General features: G+C 57.0%; 1 protein-coding gene across 1 annotated transcript in view; it reads left to right on the forward strand.

The window, feature by feature from the left end:
- The window catches only part of PTPRU (protein tyrosine phosphatase receptor type U), a 77,790-nt gene that overhangs the window by 218 nt on the left and 60,977 nt on the right, over positions 1-16,595 (forward strand). Inside the window, exons 2-4 of the mRNA XM_085306226.1 lie at positions 461-595; positions 1,080-1,360; positions 6,704-6,940. Of these exons, the coding sequence (XP_085162352.1) occupies positions 461-595; positions 1,080-1,360; positions 6,704-6,940 (653 nt within the window). The remainder of the gene's footprint in view (positions 1-460; positions 596-1,079; positions 1,361-6,703; positions 6,941-16,595) is intronic.

Below are 16,595 nucleotides of genomic sequence, written 5' to 3' on the forward strand. Positions count from 1 at the left end.
TCCAAACTATCCAACCTCCGGCTTTCCCGGGCGTTTTGCCCGCTCCGGGCCGGCAGCAGCGGCGCGTCCCGGCCGCCGTCCTTGCAGCACCTCCCCGGGGATGTCGCCGTGGGTCCCCCCCGCCCCCCATCTCCCCAGCCTGGAGGGAGCTTTCCCGGGATTGGCGCCGCGGGCGAATCCCCCTCCGGCACGCGCGGAGCCGGGAGCGACCGAAGCGGGCGCTGCCGACCCTTAGCGACGCGGCCCTGCCACCTGCCTGCTTAAACCTCCRTAAATAAGCTTTTAAATAATGTATTATTAACGTGCACTATAATTGTCTTATTAGGCATGTCTGGGAACCTTTAGTTATTGCTCGATCTAAACGCCGACCTCCCCGGTGGCAGAGCTTCGTGGCGCTCCGTGGGCGCCGTTCCCGTTTTCTCTGCTAATTTTTATTTTTCCCCCTGCTCTGACCTTGCAGTCCCTGCTGGGACACTTCTTTTTTTTTGGTGGGTGTTTTGGGAAGCAATCCGGATCGCAGCGCGTCCCGCTCGGAGGACCGGGCCCCGCCGGCCGCCCCGGCCGTCGTCCTGCTGCCGGCGGAGCCGAGCCGCCGGTGAGGCGCGCAAGGAGGAGCCGGCCTGGCGACGGGGAGGGTTTGCGACCACCTTGAACGTCACCGTCCCGTGCCTCAAGTCGGAGGTGCGGAAAATGCCCTTTGCAGAGAGCACGAAGGAAGTGTTGGGCTTAAATTGCAGCAAGAGAAATTTAAATTAGATATCAAGAAGGTTTTGTTTTAGCTCTTACAGTTGTAGAGTTTGGTCAYGGGTCCCCTGGGAGCCAACCCGCACCCTGAATGGGAGCTCGGGGGGCGGATGGAGGATTTTCCTGTGTCCTACGTGCTCCTTGGTCACTGCTGGGCTCGTTAGGGAGGGTGACGCGGCTGCCTGCTTGCRGGGGAAGGAGCTGCTGGGGTCGTACCCTGCTCTCAGCTCGGGGCCTGGGTAAGACTCGAATAACCTGTTTTTATTTGATCCACTTCCCGTAGCCCCTGGTTGCACACGGCTCGGGGTTGTCTCCTCGCTCCTCTGCTTCCCWAGGCTTTCGGAGCTCTGCCTCCAAYGCTGTCTCAACCAGCCGCTGTCCCTCCACGGGGACGACGCGCTGGCCAACGTGGTCTTGTCGCTCCTGGCGTGCTCCTTCTGCTGTCCCTACCCRCTTAGTCCTGCTCCAGTGCTTTGCATAGGGCGCCTCGCACGTGGGAGCCTGGCTGGTGGCCCGTGGTCCTCGGCATCGCTGCTGCAGGTGCTGGAGTCAGGAGTGGTGGTGCCATCGGATGCGGGTGAGATGTTGGAGGTGGTGGTGCCGCCGTCGGATGCAGGTGAGATGTTGGAGGTGGTGGTGCTGTCGGACGCGGGTCAGATGTTGCTTCTCAGACCTGCGTCCGCAATGCACATCTCGTGTTAGCTGAGGCTGCCTGGAGGTATTGGAGATGTTTGAGGATCCAGCTGGTGGGATTTGCTGCTCCTCTGTGCATCGTCTGCAGCACGTCCTTTCCCATCAGCCCTTCCCACCCTGCTCTAACACCTTTAATAATGTCTCAAGCAAACTTCGAGAGCAAACCTAGGTGTAGTAGCCTTCATTGCAGCTTATTTTGGGGAGAAAGGAAGCGGAAAGTGCAGGGTGACGTTCTCCGTGCGATCGCCCCGATGGGCTTTTCCATCAGCGCCGTGCCAGAGACGAGGCCGTGCTGGTGGCCGGCGCCCGCGGTGCACGGCGCTGCACGTGCCTGCAGCAGCTCTCGCCCCCGAACGCCCGCGCGCCAGCCTCTGCTCCCCGAAGAGCCCGACCGCTTTCTTTGCCAACTTTCTTATTTAAAGATTTTGAGTTATTTAATGCGGAATCGGTGCGATCGGCCCAGCCCTGCRTGTCGTCCCTGCGCGGAGGACGCTCGGCCGCCTCGCGGGGATGCTCCGCCGGGGCAGAGCGGACGGGCCGGYGGGTCTGGGCGGGCAGTGCCCGCGCGCTCCCTGCCTGCTGCGTCCGCTGCCTTGGGCTTTCACCGCGTCTGTGGTTTATTTTATCTTTACTTCCCCTCTCTCCCCTCTCAGGGGCTTTGCTTTGCAAGAGCAAGAGGGTGGTGGTGGTGGGAATAACAGGTTGGAAAGGAGATTAAGCGAGTGGCTGCGGGAAGCCTGGAATCGCAGCGGAAGCAGCAGGACGACGGGGAAACGGGCTCCGGGTTTGAGAGCCGCCGCAGCGAGCCCGGGCGCGGGGGGAGCCCGACGGCGTGCTGCGTTTGCAGCCAGGACGATGCCTTGGCCGGCCGCGCGGCCTCGGTCGCGCTCCGCCTGCGGGCACCAGCCCCTGCGCGCGTCGCGGGCGCGGAGAGGAAAAGCTGGAGAGATGCAACAGATGGAGGAGACGAGGAGGGGAGTTAAGTTCGGCGGCGTTGCGGTGCAAAACAAACCTCCCACCTGACGGAGCGGCGACGCTTTCGGCACCGCGACCGAGTCGCTTCTCCATCTGGGCCGCGTCTTGGGTGTTTTATCTTCGCTGGAGCGCGTGGCTTTTCCGCTGGGYGCCCTCCGCTGCGGGCTCGGCGCTTCCCCGCGCAGGCTTCTTCATCGAGGAAAACGGTGTTTTTTCCGCTCTCAGGGCGTTGGTGCAAATCTAGCAATGCTGGGCACCGAGTCGCGGGGTGGCCGCCCCGGGGGGTGGTGGATGCCCCGGGGGTGGTGGCCGCCCGAGAGCTCATTCCTGTTCCTCAGGAAAGGGGGAAAACTCAATTTTATTGACAAATGACACAGGCCATTTGCAAAGCAAACGTAGCTTTGCAGGCGATGCTGGGAGCAACGGAGGAGAAGTATTAAAAGCAGTAAATAAAGCTTTTGAGGAAAGGCATCCGCGGGCTCTCCGGATTTACGACKGCCCTGCGCGACGGCTGCTTTCAGACCCGATGTCTGCCTGGGCGCTGCGCCCTGGGGACCCGAAGAAATCCTCTGCCGGGTTGAAGGAGCGCTGTTGGAAGCAGAGATGGGGGCTTTTGCACCCTGTTTTCCGGATGGCAAAGCTAGTAGCGCCAAAGGGCTGCGGAGAAGGGGAATTTGGAGTGTGCCACAGGGCACGGTGCCTTAGGTACCCCGAGACGAGGTGCCAGCGCTGGAGCCGAGCCGGGCGCCCGCCTCTTGCTCGCCTCCGGCCGAGTTTTCCCGGTGATTTATCTCGGCGGGAGCCCAGGCTGAGCGGGGCCAAGCTGGGCGCCTCTGCACCGGGTCCTGGGGGGACGGGGGCTGCCTGGCGTCACCGGTTCCCCGGGGGCTTTTAACCTCCTGGCGCAGCCTGTGGTGCCTTTTTGTTTTTGTTTTGTTTTTGTTCTTTTTTCATTTTAAAAACGGTTCGCCTCGTGCAAACCTCCCAGCCGGGCAGGGAGACGCCGGCCCGCGTTTCGCCTTGCGGTGAGACCTGCTCCTCTGCTCTGTCCCGACCTTCCTCCTGCCTCTCCCTCCTCCGCGCTTTTGCTTTGGGCGCTGAGCTCCTGCACGCCGTGGCCTTTTTCCCGGCTTCTGTGGCCCCTTGCAGCGGATCCATTGCTGCTGCACAATGTTCCCGGAGCGCCGGGCTCTCCGCTCGGGAAAGCCAAGGGCTTCCCTCCCTCTCGGCCCCCTTATCCCCTGCAAAGGGCTGTCTTTTTTCTTTCCTTTAGAGTRGAGGACGCAGCCCTGAGTGCATTAATTAAATGAAAGTTAATTATTAAGCACTTGCATCGCAGGTCAGCGGCTTCACAAGCCTGGTGTGCAGCCAGGCTTGTCCGGGTTGCTCCAGGCTGGGATGCTCCGGGGGGTTTCGCTGCTCCGGGACCTCTCTCCGGGCGTTTGGTATAAATAACGAAAGCGTCGCAGATCCGTCCCGCGGGGACWGCAGCTGGCTGGGGACGGGGCGCTAAACGCGCGCGTCCGCCCTCGGCGCCACGGCCGGCGGCATCCCGAGGCGTTGCGGGCCCCTTCGGAGCTGCATCTCCGAGACTCGGAGACGGTCTGCAACGACTCCGGAGCGGGGCCTTCCGGGTGAAAACCGGGGATTTATGCCGTGTGTAGCCGCCGATAGCCCRATGTTGTTCCTCCCAGTCTTGTGCTTTGCAAACACGGGGGTTATCGGGCATAAGTGACTTATTATGCAAATCCTCTCTCTTAATATCTGGCTCCTCTCTCCCTGGGATTGCATTGGCTAAACCCTGTGCCTTTTTGGAGCCGCTAATGTTTACACATTAGCGTCTTTGGCTAATATACAAGGCTTCAAGTTGCAAATTGATGTTTCTTACGGCCGAGCAGATTATTTTTCTATTAAATGCAATATTTAGAATGAGTCGGAAAAGCAAAACAAACTACTGGCAAGAATTTTAATGGAGCTGCTTTCCATATTCTTCAGATCCGCTTATACTGGGGCTGGGAAATGAGTGCTTTTTAAGCATTTCTAGTTTGCAAAAGTGGGGAAAAGAGAAGCTCGGCAGCCTGGAAAAAAGCGTGAGGACACGAGCGATTCGCTTTTCCCTATTGCTGGGTCTTTATCTATATATAGGGAGACATATTTAATTTTTTTTCTTCTTTCCCTCCGTGAATCCTCGGTTCCTCCCTCTGCTCCCCGCCTCGGCGGCGGCATCCRAGCTTTTGTGCCGGCCCCGTCCCGGGGCCGTGCCCGGCCGCAGCGAGAGCCCTGCCGCGTTTCTGCATTTGGCCCCGCTCGCCCCTCGCGGAGCAGCGGTGCCTCGCGTTTCGGGGCGATTTGTGCCGGTTTGAGGCGCCCGGGCTTTCTCGGCCGCATCGAGCCTTGCGGGCACCAGACGCTCGCACCTTGCACGGTATTTTTATCCGCGCTCGCTGTTAGAATCGCACCTCCTCCGGCATCTGCCGCATTTATCCCAAGCGTGCGGATCTCCCTCTCCCTCTCTATTTTAGTCCGTGCCGGCCGTGGACGGCCGCGAGGGGTGGAAGTAGCTTCCCTCCTGGGCAGAGTCAGCCTGGCTGTGCCCTCCCGGGCTTCAGCGGCGCTTTCCCACGCTCGCGGGCACGCGGCACGGCTGAAAGGACGCGGGTGGACATTGGTAGGGCTTAACGGCGCCTTGTGCCGGTTGTACTCTTGAACCTACTGACAACGGGCCACGTGTGGGGCAGCGGGTCCCAGCTCTGCAGGTGCTTTGGGCAGCAGCAGGCTGCTRGAAAAGGGGGTAGGATCCAGCAGGAGCGTAAAGGTGACATATCCCTCGCTCTGTCTGATGGGGAAGTGCTCTAAAAGGCTACCTATATATGCATATACTCCTATAAATATATATAACATACATAAATGTAAATACAGACACAAATTGTTGGAGCGCCCTGCCGAGCCCCTTTGCTTCCGAGATCAGGGGAGCAGAAGGGAGGAAAGGCCCCGCGCCCAAAAAAGCAGTAACCGTAAACCTGTCCGAGGAGGGGAGACGAGTGGCTCGGACAGCTGTGCATTTGCCAGCAAAACGTCCCTTCTGCCTAACTGTGTTTTAAGCTTCTGCCAGTCGCTAGCAAAACAATAAAAAAAACAATAAAAAAAAAAGATCGTTTCATTGTGGCAGCATCTTTGGTGGAGCGACGGCCAAGCCTCAAAAGCCTCAGATCTGTTCTTGCACTCGCAAGCGTTGGCAATCGTGGTTTTACATGCACCTTGCAATCTTGCGGGTTCTTTYGCAGCCTTTGGGCTCGGGATGTTTCGGGGATGCAGGCAGGACGAGGAGGGGATCCCTGGCGTGGGAACAGCCCCAGCTTTCCCGCTGCGCCGGGGGAAGGTTCGGGCTGTGCTGGTCCTGCCGCCCCCAGATCCCTTGCGGGAAGCGATACCCGGTGTGGGCGGCTTTGCACCCCTGAGCATCTCTGTGCGCGGCGGGCYGGGAGGAATGAACCTGTGCGGTGTTTTTGGGGGGATAAAATCCAGAAAAGGAGTGTGTGGGGGGAAAGAGACGCGGGCTGTGCTCCCACGCTGGCCTCTTCGGGGATATTCGCCTTTGTTCTTTCTGCTTGCTCAGGGCTTTCTGCCCGCGCCCGGGGGTCTGCGTTAATTATTGCCGAAGCCCCGGCCCCGCTCGTAATCCGTGGTTTTAAGGGGACAATAGGTCAGTGTTTAACGAGGCGGCTCGGACCGGCTATACGGACAAAACGAGCCCACGCGGAGCYGTCGGCTCTGCCCGCTGGCGCGGCGCTAACCAGCCGGCCCGGCGCTGGGGCAGGCAGTGCGTGCTACAGCAGGCTTTCCCTCGCTGCAAAGTAAAAATAAAAATAAAAAAAAAACGTAATAATAATAATAATAATAAAAGTGAGCTTCACCATCCTGGAAGGTTTAGCGAGGGGATGGCGAAGGAAAGGCGATTGCATCCTTCCTCCTCTGCTGCTTCGAGCCCTTTGCCAGGTTCCTGCCCTGTGCCGGGAGCTGGACGTGCYGCCCCGGGGATGGGGGTTCCCTGGCACCCCAAACCCGACCGGGGAGGCAAGGAGCTCGGGGCCGGACCTCCCAGAGGTTTTCCAGGTCCGGCTGCCTCTGGCGCCCGCTCGCGCATCGGGCAGGCTGCCGCTGGCAGTGCCAATCCTGGACTGCATGGAAAGCCGTCCGCGGCCRGTGCCTGCGCTGCTGCGCCCCGCGTCCCCGGCCGCTCCGCTGCCTCCCGGCCTGCGCCGGAGGCTTGGGGTGTCCGGGCCTCGCGCAGGCCTCCCCTCTCCCTCCCTGCCCGCCCGGCTCCGGGGTTGGTCCGCGTTTGCTCCTGGGYGCTCGAGGTTTCCCGCCGGGGCTGACGCCTTCTGCCTCCCTCCTGCAGCAGGCTGCACCTTCGAGGAGGACGGCGACCCGACCCAGTGCGAGTACAGCCAAGGCGAGGACGATGACTTCGGCTGGGAGCTCATCCGCAGCTATATGATGCCTCACTTGACTGCGGACCTTCCTCACGGTGAGTCCCGTCTCCCCGGCGGGCTCGCGCTCGCTCCCCTYGGCCCCGGGGCGCAGCGACGCCTCCCCAAAAGCGTCGTTCTGCTCCGAGGCTCGGCTGCAGCGTGGCGGGTCCGGCAGAGCTTGGACAGGGCTCGCGTTAGCGGTGATGCTCTGAGCTTTGGGATCCTTCTTGCTGCTTTCTTACACCCCGGCCCTGCGATCGCCAGCTGCTGCGGTCAGAGGGAGGAGAAGGGATTTAACGGCGCGGTGGGGAAGAGCCGCAGCCGCCCGCTCCCTGCGCCTCCGACCCGTTGCGCGGATGTGCTGACTTTGCCACCGGCGCAGCCCGCCCTGGCGCGCGGGGCTTGGGTGAGGGAGCCCAAGCATGTGGTTTCTTGGTTTTGGGGTTTCCAGCTCCTCTCTGCCCTCACCTGCCTTTGACTGCTGCGTGGAGGACGTTCCCCGAGGCTAGACGCCCGGGATCTCCCTGCCGGGAGCGGGCTCCGGTCGGCCGCCGGAGCGGGATGCAGCATCTCACGCCGCTCCCCCCGGCTTCCCGCGGGCCCCGGCAGCAACGCGGGCAGCAGCGTGCGGGTTGCCAAATTCCCCATCTGTCGCAGAGCGATGCATCTGCAGTGACTGCTCCGTCTTGCCAAAAAGGGAAGAACCAAAAAATTTTTTTTTTTTTAAGGGATGTCTTCAGAACGGTTATTCCCGTCGAAGGATCTGGCACCGGCCGCTTGCTCTTTTCTCGCTGGCGTGTTGCTTGTCCTAGCGTCGTCAGCTGGTGCCGGTTTTGCCCAGAGCTCAGTGTTTGGTAGTTTGTGTGTAATTCCTGTCTCCTGGAGTCATGTGAAAAGGAAAAGGGTGTTTCTGGCACTTGCGTGTGTGGAGAAAGACTCGTGGCTGTGAATGAGAGGCATCCCCAAAGCTGTAAGAACGCGAAAATTGCAGATTGACTTTCTGCAATTTTTTTTCCAAATCTCGTGGCTTTTAAGCCAGTTTCCGTTTTTTTCTGGAACCAGCTTGTCACCCCAATAGCCAAGAGGTGTCTGTGTTTCCAGCTCTCCGGTCGGGGGAAAGAGTTAGCCTAGGCGMTGCTGGGAGCTCCCGCTCCCTCGTGAGGATGGCGTGGGCGGTGGGTCCGGTTGGGATTCGGCGGTACTGCTGGTTCCCCAGCTCCGGTCCTTGTCACCGTGCCGTATCGCTCCTCGGCACGCGTCCGGCTTTGTGGGGTCCCCTGTTTCCGAGGTGCGATGGGACAGTGTCGCTGGATCCCACTGCGCTGCCCGGTCCAGGAGCTCCAGCTCCTCCTGCCCAGCTTGGAGGTCACGTCTGACACTGAACAGAAAAGCTGGTTTATAGCTTGACAGTAAGAATGATTTTTTTCTTTTTTTTTATTAGAGCATTAACTGCTTTATAGAAAGCTCTTTACTGCTCCATCAATCTGCCTCTAGGTGTTTATCTTGCTGCTGTGCTCGTGCTGCTGCTTTATTTGGCTTTCCTCTCTGCTAATCTCCTCTTCCTTTATCTTCTCCCCTTCCCAAGACCTTTTCCCTTCTTGCCTGGAGAAGGGCCTTCTTCCGGGGTCCGCGGAGCGCATCCCCGAAGGCAGCAGCCACAGGCCTTTATTTGTCTTCGAGGAGCAGCCCTGCTCTCCAAAGCTGAGGAACCATGTGCGTGCATCATGCTTATAGCCTGCCTCTAAATAAATACCCACCTGAGAGCTGAGCGAAGCAGGGTATGGAGAGGTCCAAAATGATGGAGGGGAAGAGAAGCTGCTCCCGTGCCCCTGGGTTCGGAGGTGGCTGCTCTCCATTCTCCCTCCTGYAAGGCCGGCAGGGAGTCCCACGGCAGGAGCAGGTCCTTGGGGACCAGTAGGAGGATGAGCTGTGCCAAGCACAGAGGAGCTCTTTTGGGTCTGGGTGGTCGGAGGCCACCACTGAGCCCAGGTYCTTGTTGTCTGCAGGATGGCCCATGCATGCACTGTGGAGTGATAGCAGGGAAGGTGGATGGAGATGGGGASCACGGAGGGGAGTGGGCTGTGGAGGACACAATGTCTCTCCATACCCTTCTCCTACATGCATGGGAGGAAAAAGTCCTCCTGGAGCTTGCTGGTGTGGTACAGCTCTSCTGAAGTTCCCACCACACCGAGGGGTTCATATTCTTAGGAGACACCTCAGCTCTGTAGTGTTGTGCATGGGTTGCCAGTGGCCCAGCCACAGCATGATGTGCTCAGTGGAGGTTTTAGCCTGGATTTGGCTCCCACTTCGCTCGCTTGGGCAGCTCAACCTCTCTGGTGGGTGCTGATGGCTGCATGTCTTCTGCAGAGCTGATAGGGTGTTTTTTTTTGGGGGGGGTGGCTGTATATGGAGGGCAACTCCTAAGAAAATTAGGAACTTCCAAAACAAGTTGTCACCAGCATCTCTAGATGCAGCTGAAGGGTTTGCCCGTGCAAGTTGTCCCCCATGAAGGTCGTGCTCTGTCCTCGGAGCTAACAGGCTGCCCTTGGGGGAAAAAGCTTCCCGCCACTGCGGGCGCGTTCGGCATCTCTGGCCGTGCAGGAGCCTTCAGAGCGGCAATTAAATGTATTAATCAGCAGCGGTCTGACATGCTGGGGGCTGAGATCAAAGCCAGGAAAGGCTGGCACTAAATAGGGCTCATCAGAAAATCAAACAGCTCTTTCCTAGTCGATTAATCATGGAAATTATACTATTACTGTTGTTTTTATTTTCTTTTCCTCTGGAGGTAAGAAGTAGCAGCAGCTCTGCGCTGGAGCACGGTGGGATCGGGGCCTGGGGGTGCCTCCACTGCCCCCATTTCAGCCCAGCTCAACTTCCCTGGGCTCAGGGAGATGTGACAGCATGGTGGGGACTTGTCACAAGGCTGAGGGCAAGAGAGCTCCGAGCTGCCCGCCTGGCCTTGCAGAGCTGCTGACAAATCAGCGCTCCTCAGCTGATGATTTTCCAAATAATTGCTTTAAAATGAACTAACCTAATTGGAGTCTTTCTCGAGGAGGGGGAAAAGGCAGAGAGAGAATTTTCCCAGGGGCAGTGTGCTGAGAGCGTGCCCCACATGGGGGAGCAGAGCCAGCGAGGGGCTGCTGGGGATCGGGACATCTAATGATGCAGGGTCTTCAAATCCATAATTAGTTGGATTTTCTGCTCAGTTTTTGACTATAATTAAAGACCTGCAATGAAATGCCTGAGTTGAAAGCCTGCTGTCCCTGGAGGGGTTTCCAAGGGATTGAGGGGTCAAACTGRGAGCGGGGAGATGCCACCACCACCAAGCCAGGCGAGCTCCCACCTGAGAGCCCGCAGAAACCCTGTTTGGACACAAAAACARGGCTGCTTTTTCCACTCAAGGAAATGCACTGGATTAGCAAGAGGTCTTAAATGAGTGTATTTACCGGCAGGCGCTGGGGCAGCAGGAGGGCAGGTAAATGCAGGATGAATGGACCTAATTTTTATGTGGTTTCACACCGATGCGGGGAGGGTGGGTGGGAAAGCTGGCGCGTGCGGCTCCTCCAGCCTTATCGCACCTCTCCGGTCCACTCCAGCCGCTGGGTAGATGAATAATATTTCACATYGCTGTGGCCTCTCCAGGGAGCACTTTACAAAGGAGTCTCGTGGTCTTAGATTAAAATGAGTTTTTATTGGAGATCAGCCAATTTCAAGGAGTGTGGAATTTATTTGAGCAGATGCTGGCTGCTGGCCACCCACCTCTACCTTTTCTTCCCTCTTTCTTTTTGTTTTCGTGTTTTGTTTGTTTTTTTTTTTTCCCTGTCTTGAGTTGTCTCCCTCTTTCGCATAAAGAAGATGGATGGGTCTCTCCCATGTTGCAATCTTGCTTTTTCAACTCTTTATTGTTGGTTTTTTTTTAAAGGGATGGTTGCAGCAAGCTGGGTAATGCAGAAGTGAGACTGTGCGGCTATTCCGCTTGCGCTAAAATTGTTCTCCCTGGATGTGTGAGATGGTTTCATACGCTCTCCTTGTTAAAACTTTACCTGTACATACAGCCTAGTCYGTGCTTGCCTCCACCTTCATTTGGGGCATCCTGGCTGAGGTTGAACCACAGCCCTGGGTGAAATGGTGGAGGACAACTTGGTGCTGGAGGTGCAGGGTAGCGGGGATGGTCTAGCTGACATGGACAGGGCAGGTGACTCGTCAGGAGTTAAATCAGGCAGGTTTATCGAGTGCTTGAGGTGAAATACGAATTGGAGTTACTTAACGGATGTCAAAATGGGAGAGGGCCTTTGGGTGTCTGCGTTTGCTTGCCACCGGTGAGCAGTTGGCCAATGACCTAATTTTTATGCGGTTCCGCACCGATGCGGGGAGGGTGGCTAAAAGCAGAAATCCAAATGCCTTGGCAAATGTGGAGCGAGAACAGGCAAATCCAGCAGGAGCAAYGCTGGTGACCGCTCCCTTTGCATTTGCCTGCCCGCAGAGTGTAAAATATAGATGGGCTAGCTCGACGGAGGCGAGCGATACTCGGGTTTGCTGCAAGGTCGCTCTCGGGAGCGTCCAAGAGGGGCTTGCTAAAATGCCTCTGCCCCCTCGGWGTGGGAGGGACACCACTTCGCGGCCCCTCTGGGGCCTTTCCCGTTTAAATCGTCCGCGGGGAGGGCACAGCAGCAGCTTGCACGTGGCCGCTGCCGCCTGACAAGCCGGCACCTTCCTGACCCTTTGGCGCTGCTCGCTTGGCTTGAGTTCAAACCTTCCCCGATTCCAGCCGAAGAGCTGGAGGAAGCCCAAGGAAGCGTTCGCGGAGCAGAAGCGCCGGGCCGCATTGCTGGCTTGCAAAGCAGCTGGATGCGCGGCGGTGGTGCGTTCGGAGGCGAGCGCGAGAGCCGCTCCCGTCCCCCGCGGGACGAGCCGCGGGCCTGCCCCGTGCCCCGGGCGCGATGGAGAGCACGGCGCCTTCTCCCCTGCGGCGCCCACCGCTGCACGGGGTCAACCCCGAAGTGAATATTGAACGGAAGAGATTTTTGTTGCTCTTTTTCCGAGGCTTTGATATTCTCTGGCGGGTTCTTAGAGCTGCTCAAATGCACTCTGGCATAATCCGTCTTGGCATGCTCAAGGTTTCACTCTAAAGCTGGGCAGTTTTTGGGAACGCTTTGCTTTGCTGTGCTGCTCACAAAGGTTTTCAGAGGTGCCAGGTTATTCTTGGAGACCTAATTTGACTCTATAGAAGGRTTGATCCCCCACTAATCAAAAAATTAGGCTAGAGACCTTGCACAAGGACTTCACTCTGGCAGGCTCAAGGTTTTCTGTGTACAGCCAGAGCTGATTTTACAGTTCAAACTTCGAATGAGCCTTGCAATCAACTTCTGCATAGCAAATTGATGCCTTTCCAGTAGGAAATGTAGCCAGAAACTTCTGTTTTCATTAATTTTAGTCAAACACTATCCAGCTTTTTTCAGTTTTTGGTTTATGCATTGAGCARTTGGCCTCTGCCTCAAAAGCCCACCTCAGAATTAAGTATACTACTGATCTCAGCTTTCCYGAGCCAAGCAAAGTGGGGAGAGGAGATCTGTTCAGTGATGGCACCGGGAGCGAGCCTGGCTTCTCGCTCACAGCGACGAAGCAGCGTGACGGCACGCTGGGCTGGCCCGTCAATTAAAACCGACCTTAAATTGGATTGAACACCAGAGGAAGGAATTAACAAACGAAGCACGGTGTTGATTGATCTGTCCCTGCTAATGGACTCTCCTCGGCCGGGGAGAGTGGTGGCGTCTGCGCGCAGGGGGCAGAGCGGATGGAGGGATGTTTCTTTCCCCTTCTGCAGTGACTTGGGTCTGGGGAGGTTGATGCCTCCGTGGACTCTGCAGCTTGAGATGATATTTGGACCAAACCAAAGCAAAGTTTGGGCAAAACCYCTGTTTACACCCCAGACCAGTCCATTTTGTTATGCTTGCGGAGTTTTTTGTTCAAGACCTGGTGAAGCTCTCCCATGGCATCTTCTGCCCTTAACCCTGCTGTGTCCTCCTCTCTATCCTTTCTGCACCGAGGAGCCTGTGGAAGGGGACGTGTTTCTCGAATGAGCCCTTTTGCGGCCACTGAGCCGCTGGGGAGGCATTCGCTCCCGTGGGATGACGCCAGCTTTGCCTTGGGCCAGGTCATGCTCTGACTTGCGCTGCGGCGGTGTTGCRAATCTCTGTGCTTTGCTGCAAGGCTGTACCCCCAGGAGGCTGAGGATGCTGTTTTTTGCCTCTGCTCCTCTGATWTTTCAAGGCCACAGGAGATTTTAGGCAATGCTGTTACTTAAAAGCATAGTATGTCCAAATCCCATCCTTTACCTTTGAAATCTCAACAGAGCGTGTCCCCAGTGGCTGGTTCGGTGGTCACTGAAGATGGCCATTTCATGGTGGGTTCAGAAATGATTCCTCTGTCGTGATTTTTGGAGCAGATTAATGGTCATGTCAACATATGGGCAGGACTTAAACAGYTTGTGCTGATCAGCTGCAATATTGCATCAACGCCCCTGGCTGCCTTGAAATGTCCTGCGTGTCCCCCCAGGCTCTGTTGGACCTCTCTGGGACCTCCCCAGGTTGTAGCGCTGGGAAGCAGCAGCCCTGGACGCCCAGCGGAGCGGGGCAGGGAGGCAGCCCCCTTCCCCTTGCCATCTCCTGCTCCGTTTGCAGGAATTGAGGCAAGCTGTAAAAAGCTGAATTTGGCAGCTTGCAGAGCTCTTGCTATGACTCTGCTATCGCCCCGGGTGAGAAGGCTGGGTGATCTTCATGGAAGCTGGCACAAGAAAGAGGCTGAGCATGCAGTGGGATGGATGCTCTCTCATGGGAAGAGAGTTCCCAGGTCGGGGTGGCGCCTCGGCAGTGGTTGTGGATTAACGGGGAACAAATCCAAGGGGTCTGCAGTCATTTGCATTGCCTAGCGGTGAGCGCTCTGGGCCACGCCGTGGGGGATGCTGTGAGCCCTCCTGTTGCACTGGGGCTGCGTGTCATGCCRAAGCGTAGCGCTAGATGGCTTAATCATAGAATCAGKAAGGTTGGCAGGGACCTCTGGAGATYGTCTAGTCCTACTCCCCTGCTCAGCAGGGTCACCTAGAGCRYGTTAGACAGGGCTGCATCCAGGCAGGCCTTGAATAGCTCCAGAGAAGGAGACTCCRCAACCTCTCAGGGCAACATCTTCCAGTGCTCCGTCATTCTCGGGGTGAGGAAATTCCCCCTCACGTTTGGGCGGAACTTCCTGTGGTTCAATTTCTGCCTSTTGCCTCTTGTCCTGTCACACGGGACAACTGAAAAGAGTTTGTCCCYGTCCCCTTGACACCCTCCCTTCAGATACTTGTACACATTGATAAGATCCCCCTTCAGCTGTTCCCTCATCCAGATCGTTGATGAAAAAGCTGAACAGGATGGGAACCAGTACTGAGCCCTGGGGGAYGCCACTAGCCACAGGCCTCCAATTAGACTCCACGCCACTGATGACRACCMTCTGAGCTCTGCCTTTCAGCCAGTTCTCAATCCACCTCACTGTCCATTCGTCTAACCCACACTTCCTGAGCTTATCTAGGAGGATGTGAGGGGAGACAGTGCCAAAAGCCTKGCTGAAGTCAAGGYACACAACRTCCACTGCTCTCCCCTCATCTRCCCAGCCAGTCAWTCCATCMKRGAAGGCTATCAGATTGGTTAAGCAGGATTTCCCCTTCGTGAATCCATGCTGGCTACTCCTGATCACCTTCTTTTCCTCCRCATGTCTGGAGATGACATCCAGAAGGAGCTGTTCCATCGCCTTTCCWGGGATGGAGGTGAGGCTGACTGGCCTGTAGTTGCCTGAGTCCTCCTYCTTGCCCTTTTTGAAGACTGGAGTGACACTGGYTKTCTTCYAGTCCTCAGGCACCTCTCCAGTTCTCCATGACTTTTCAAAGATGAYGGAGAGTGGCCTGGCAGCAGCATCYGCCAGCTCCCTCAGTACCCGTGGGTGCATCCCATCCGGGCCCRTGGATTTGATTTGTTTATTTATAAAGATTTATTTATTTATTTATAATGATTTATTGCAGTTCTTATTATGGAACRCTATTGATTTACCCCAACGTAAGTGTGATCTTCCCACTGTTCAAAGACCTAGAGGGCAAATAAATGTATGAGGCTAACAAATAATCTCCTGCGGCTCAGAGAGCCCCAGCTTTCCCGTGGCTGCTGCGCTCTGGAGACGGTCAGTGAGCAGTAGAGACTGTGCATCTCCCCTTGGCTCCTAGTTATCCRTATTATGGATCTGGAAGCTGTGGTACCCAGGGCTTTGGGAGCATGCCAGTGGAGTTTCACAGCATTGCCTTGGCTTTGGCGAGAGCCTAAGGAGGAGTGGGTGGGTGCCCAGCGAGGTTCTCCATCCAAGGGGGTGAGTGGTCGTGGTGTACATGCTGGCTGTCACCCTGTTGACACCTGCAACCTGTGTGCTGCTGTCTTACTGCCTCATTGGGCCTCCATATGCTGTTGCTCTCGGGAGTGCCCCGTCACGCAGCCTTTCTTATCAGGGTGCTTTAACAAAAAAATATCAGATGAACCTTCAAACTGGCTTTCGGGCAGCTTTGCCACCTGTCCTGCACTGTGGGTTTGTTCCAGGGCGTTTGGCTGCGTCCTTGGCTGGAGACGGCCAAGAAGAATAAACTGCCCTTTACCCGCTGGGTGCCGGGCTGCCTCCCGGCGTGCTGCTTGCTTGCAATCCTCTCTTTTGCTCGGAGAGGCAAACCTAACCCTTGTGCTTTCAATAATTCCCTGGGGCCGGAGGATGTATCACTTCGGCCAGAGCCCAGGATGCCTTTGCGATAACCGGGCCTAATTAGCAAGCTGAAATCCAGACGGGTGTTTCGCTTTGGCGTGCTGCGACCCGAGGATGGTGCCTGGAGCAGGATGATGCTCAAGACGCCCGCTTGGAGCTGGTTTGTTAGGAGCCCGCCTGTCCCTTCGCTCCATCCATCCATTTTAAGTGGTTAAATACTCCTGCAGGCGTCTGGCAGTGAGAATGCCTGGCTGTTATTAACCTTTTAGAGATTAAAAGTTGGATGTTGGCTTAAAGGATGTTCGCATATCCCGAGGAAGGGTGGACCATCGCCGGCTGAGCCCGGCCGTTGTCTTTCGGGTTCGATAGCCAGCTCCCCGTGGTCCAGGTTGCATTGGACAGCACTGTGGACTGTAGCGCTTGCTCTTCCCTGGGAAATTATTTTTCTTGCTATCTTGCATTAAGAGAAAAAAAACCCAACCTGTAGCCTGAGGCTTAAGGTGAAGTTGAGGCTGGGAGTTAGCAGCAGTAATTTGCGGGGAAAAAGACATTGCAGGGATGACATAATTACTGCAAAACCGAGCAGCATGAATCTGGTTTCTCAGTTACGGCAACGCTGGGAAGAAAATACTTAAGGGGAAAAATACCGAGCRCGGGAACCATTTTGCCGGCTTGGCTCTGCCGCCGCGCTGCACGAATGACTGTGGTGTCGGCGTTAAGGCCGAACGGACGCGCTTGGTTATTGGAAAACAGCTTTCCCCTTGGTGGCGTCACCCTGAGGCGCAGTTTCCCCCCGATATTTTCCAGCGGCTCGGGACCGCTGTCYGTGCCGGGGACCCCCCGGGGGCGGCCGTGGGGTCCGGTCCGGGAGAGGGGGCGGCCGCGTCCCTCCGCCGCGGCGCGTCACCCCTTTGAGGGCCGCTCAGCGGTTTAATTTTA

The sequence above is a fragment of the Rhea americana genome, unplaced genomic scaffold, assembly GCF_003343005.1.
Source record: "Rhea americana isolate MKP2758 unplaced genomic scaffold, rheAme1 scaffold_234, whole genome shotgun sequence".
Taxonomy (NCBI): Eukaryota; Metazoa; Chordata; class Aves; order Rheiformes; family Rheidae; genus Rhea; species Rhea americana.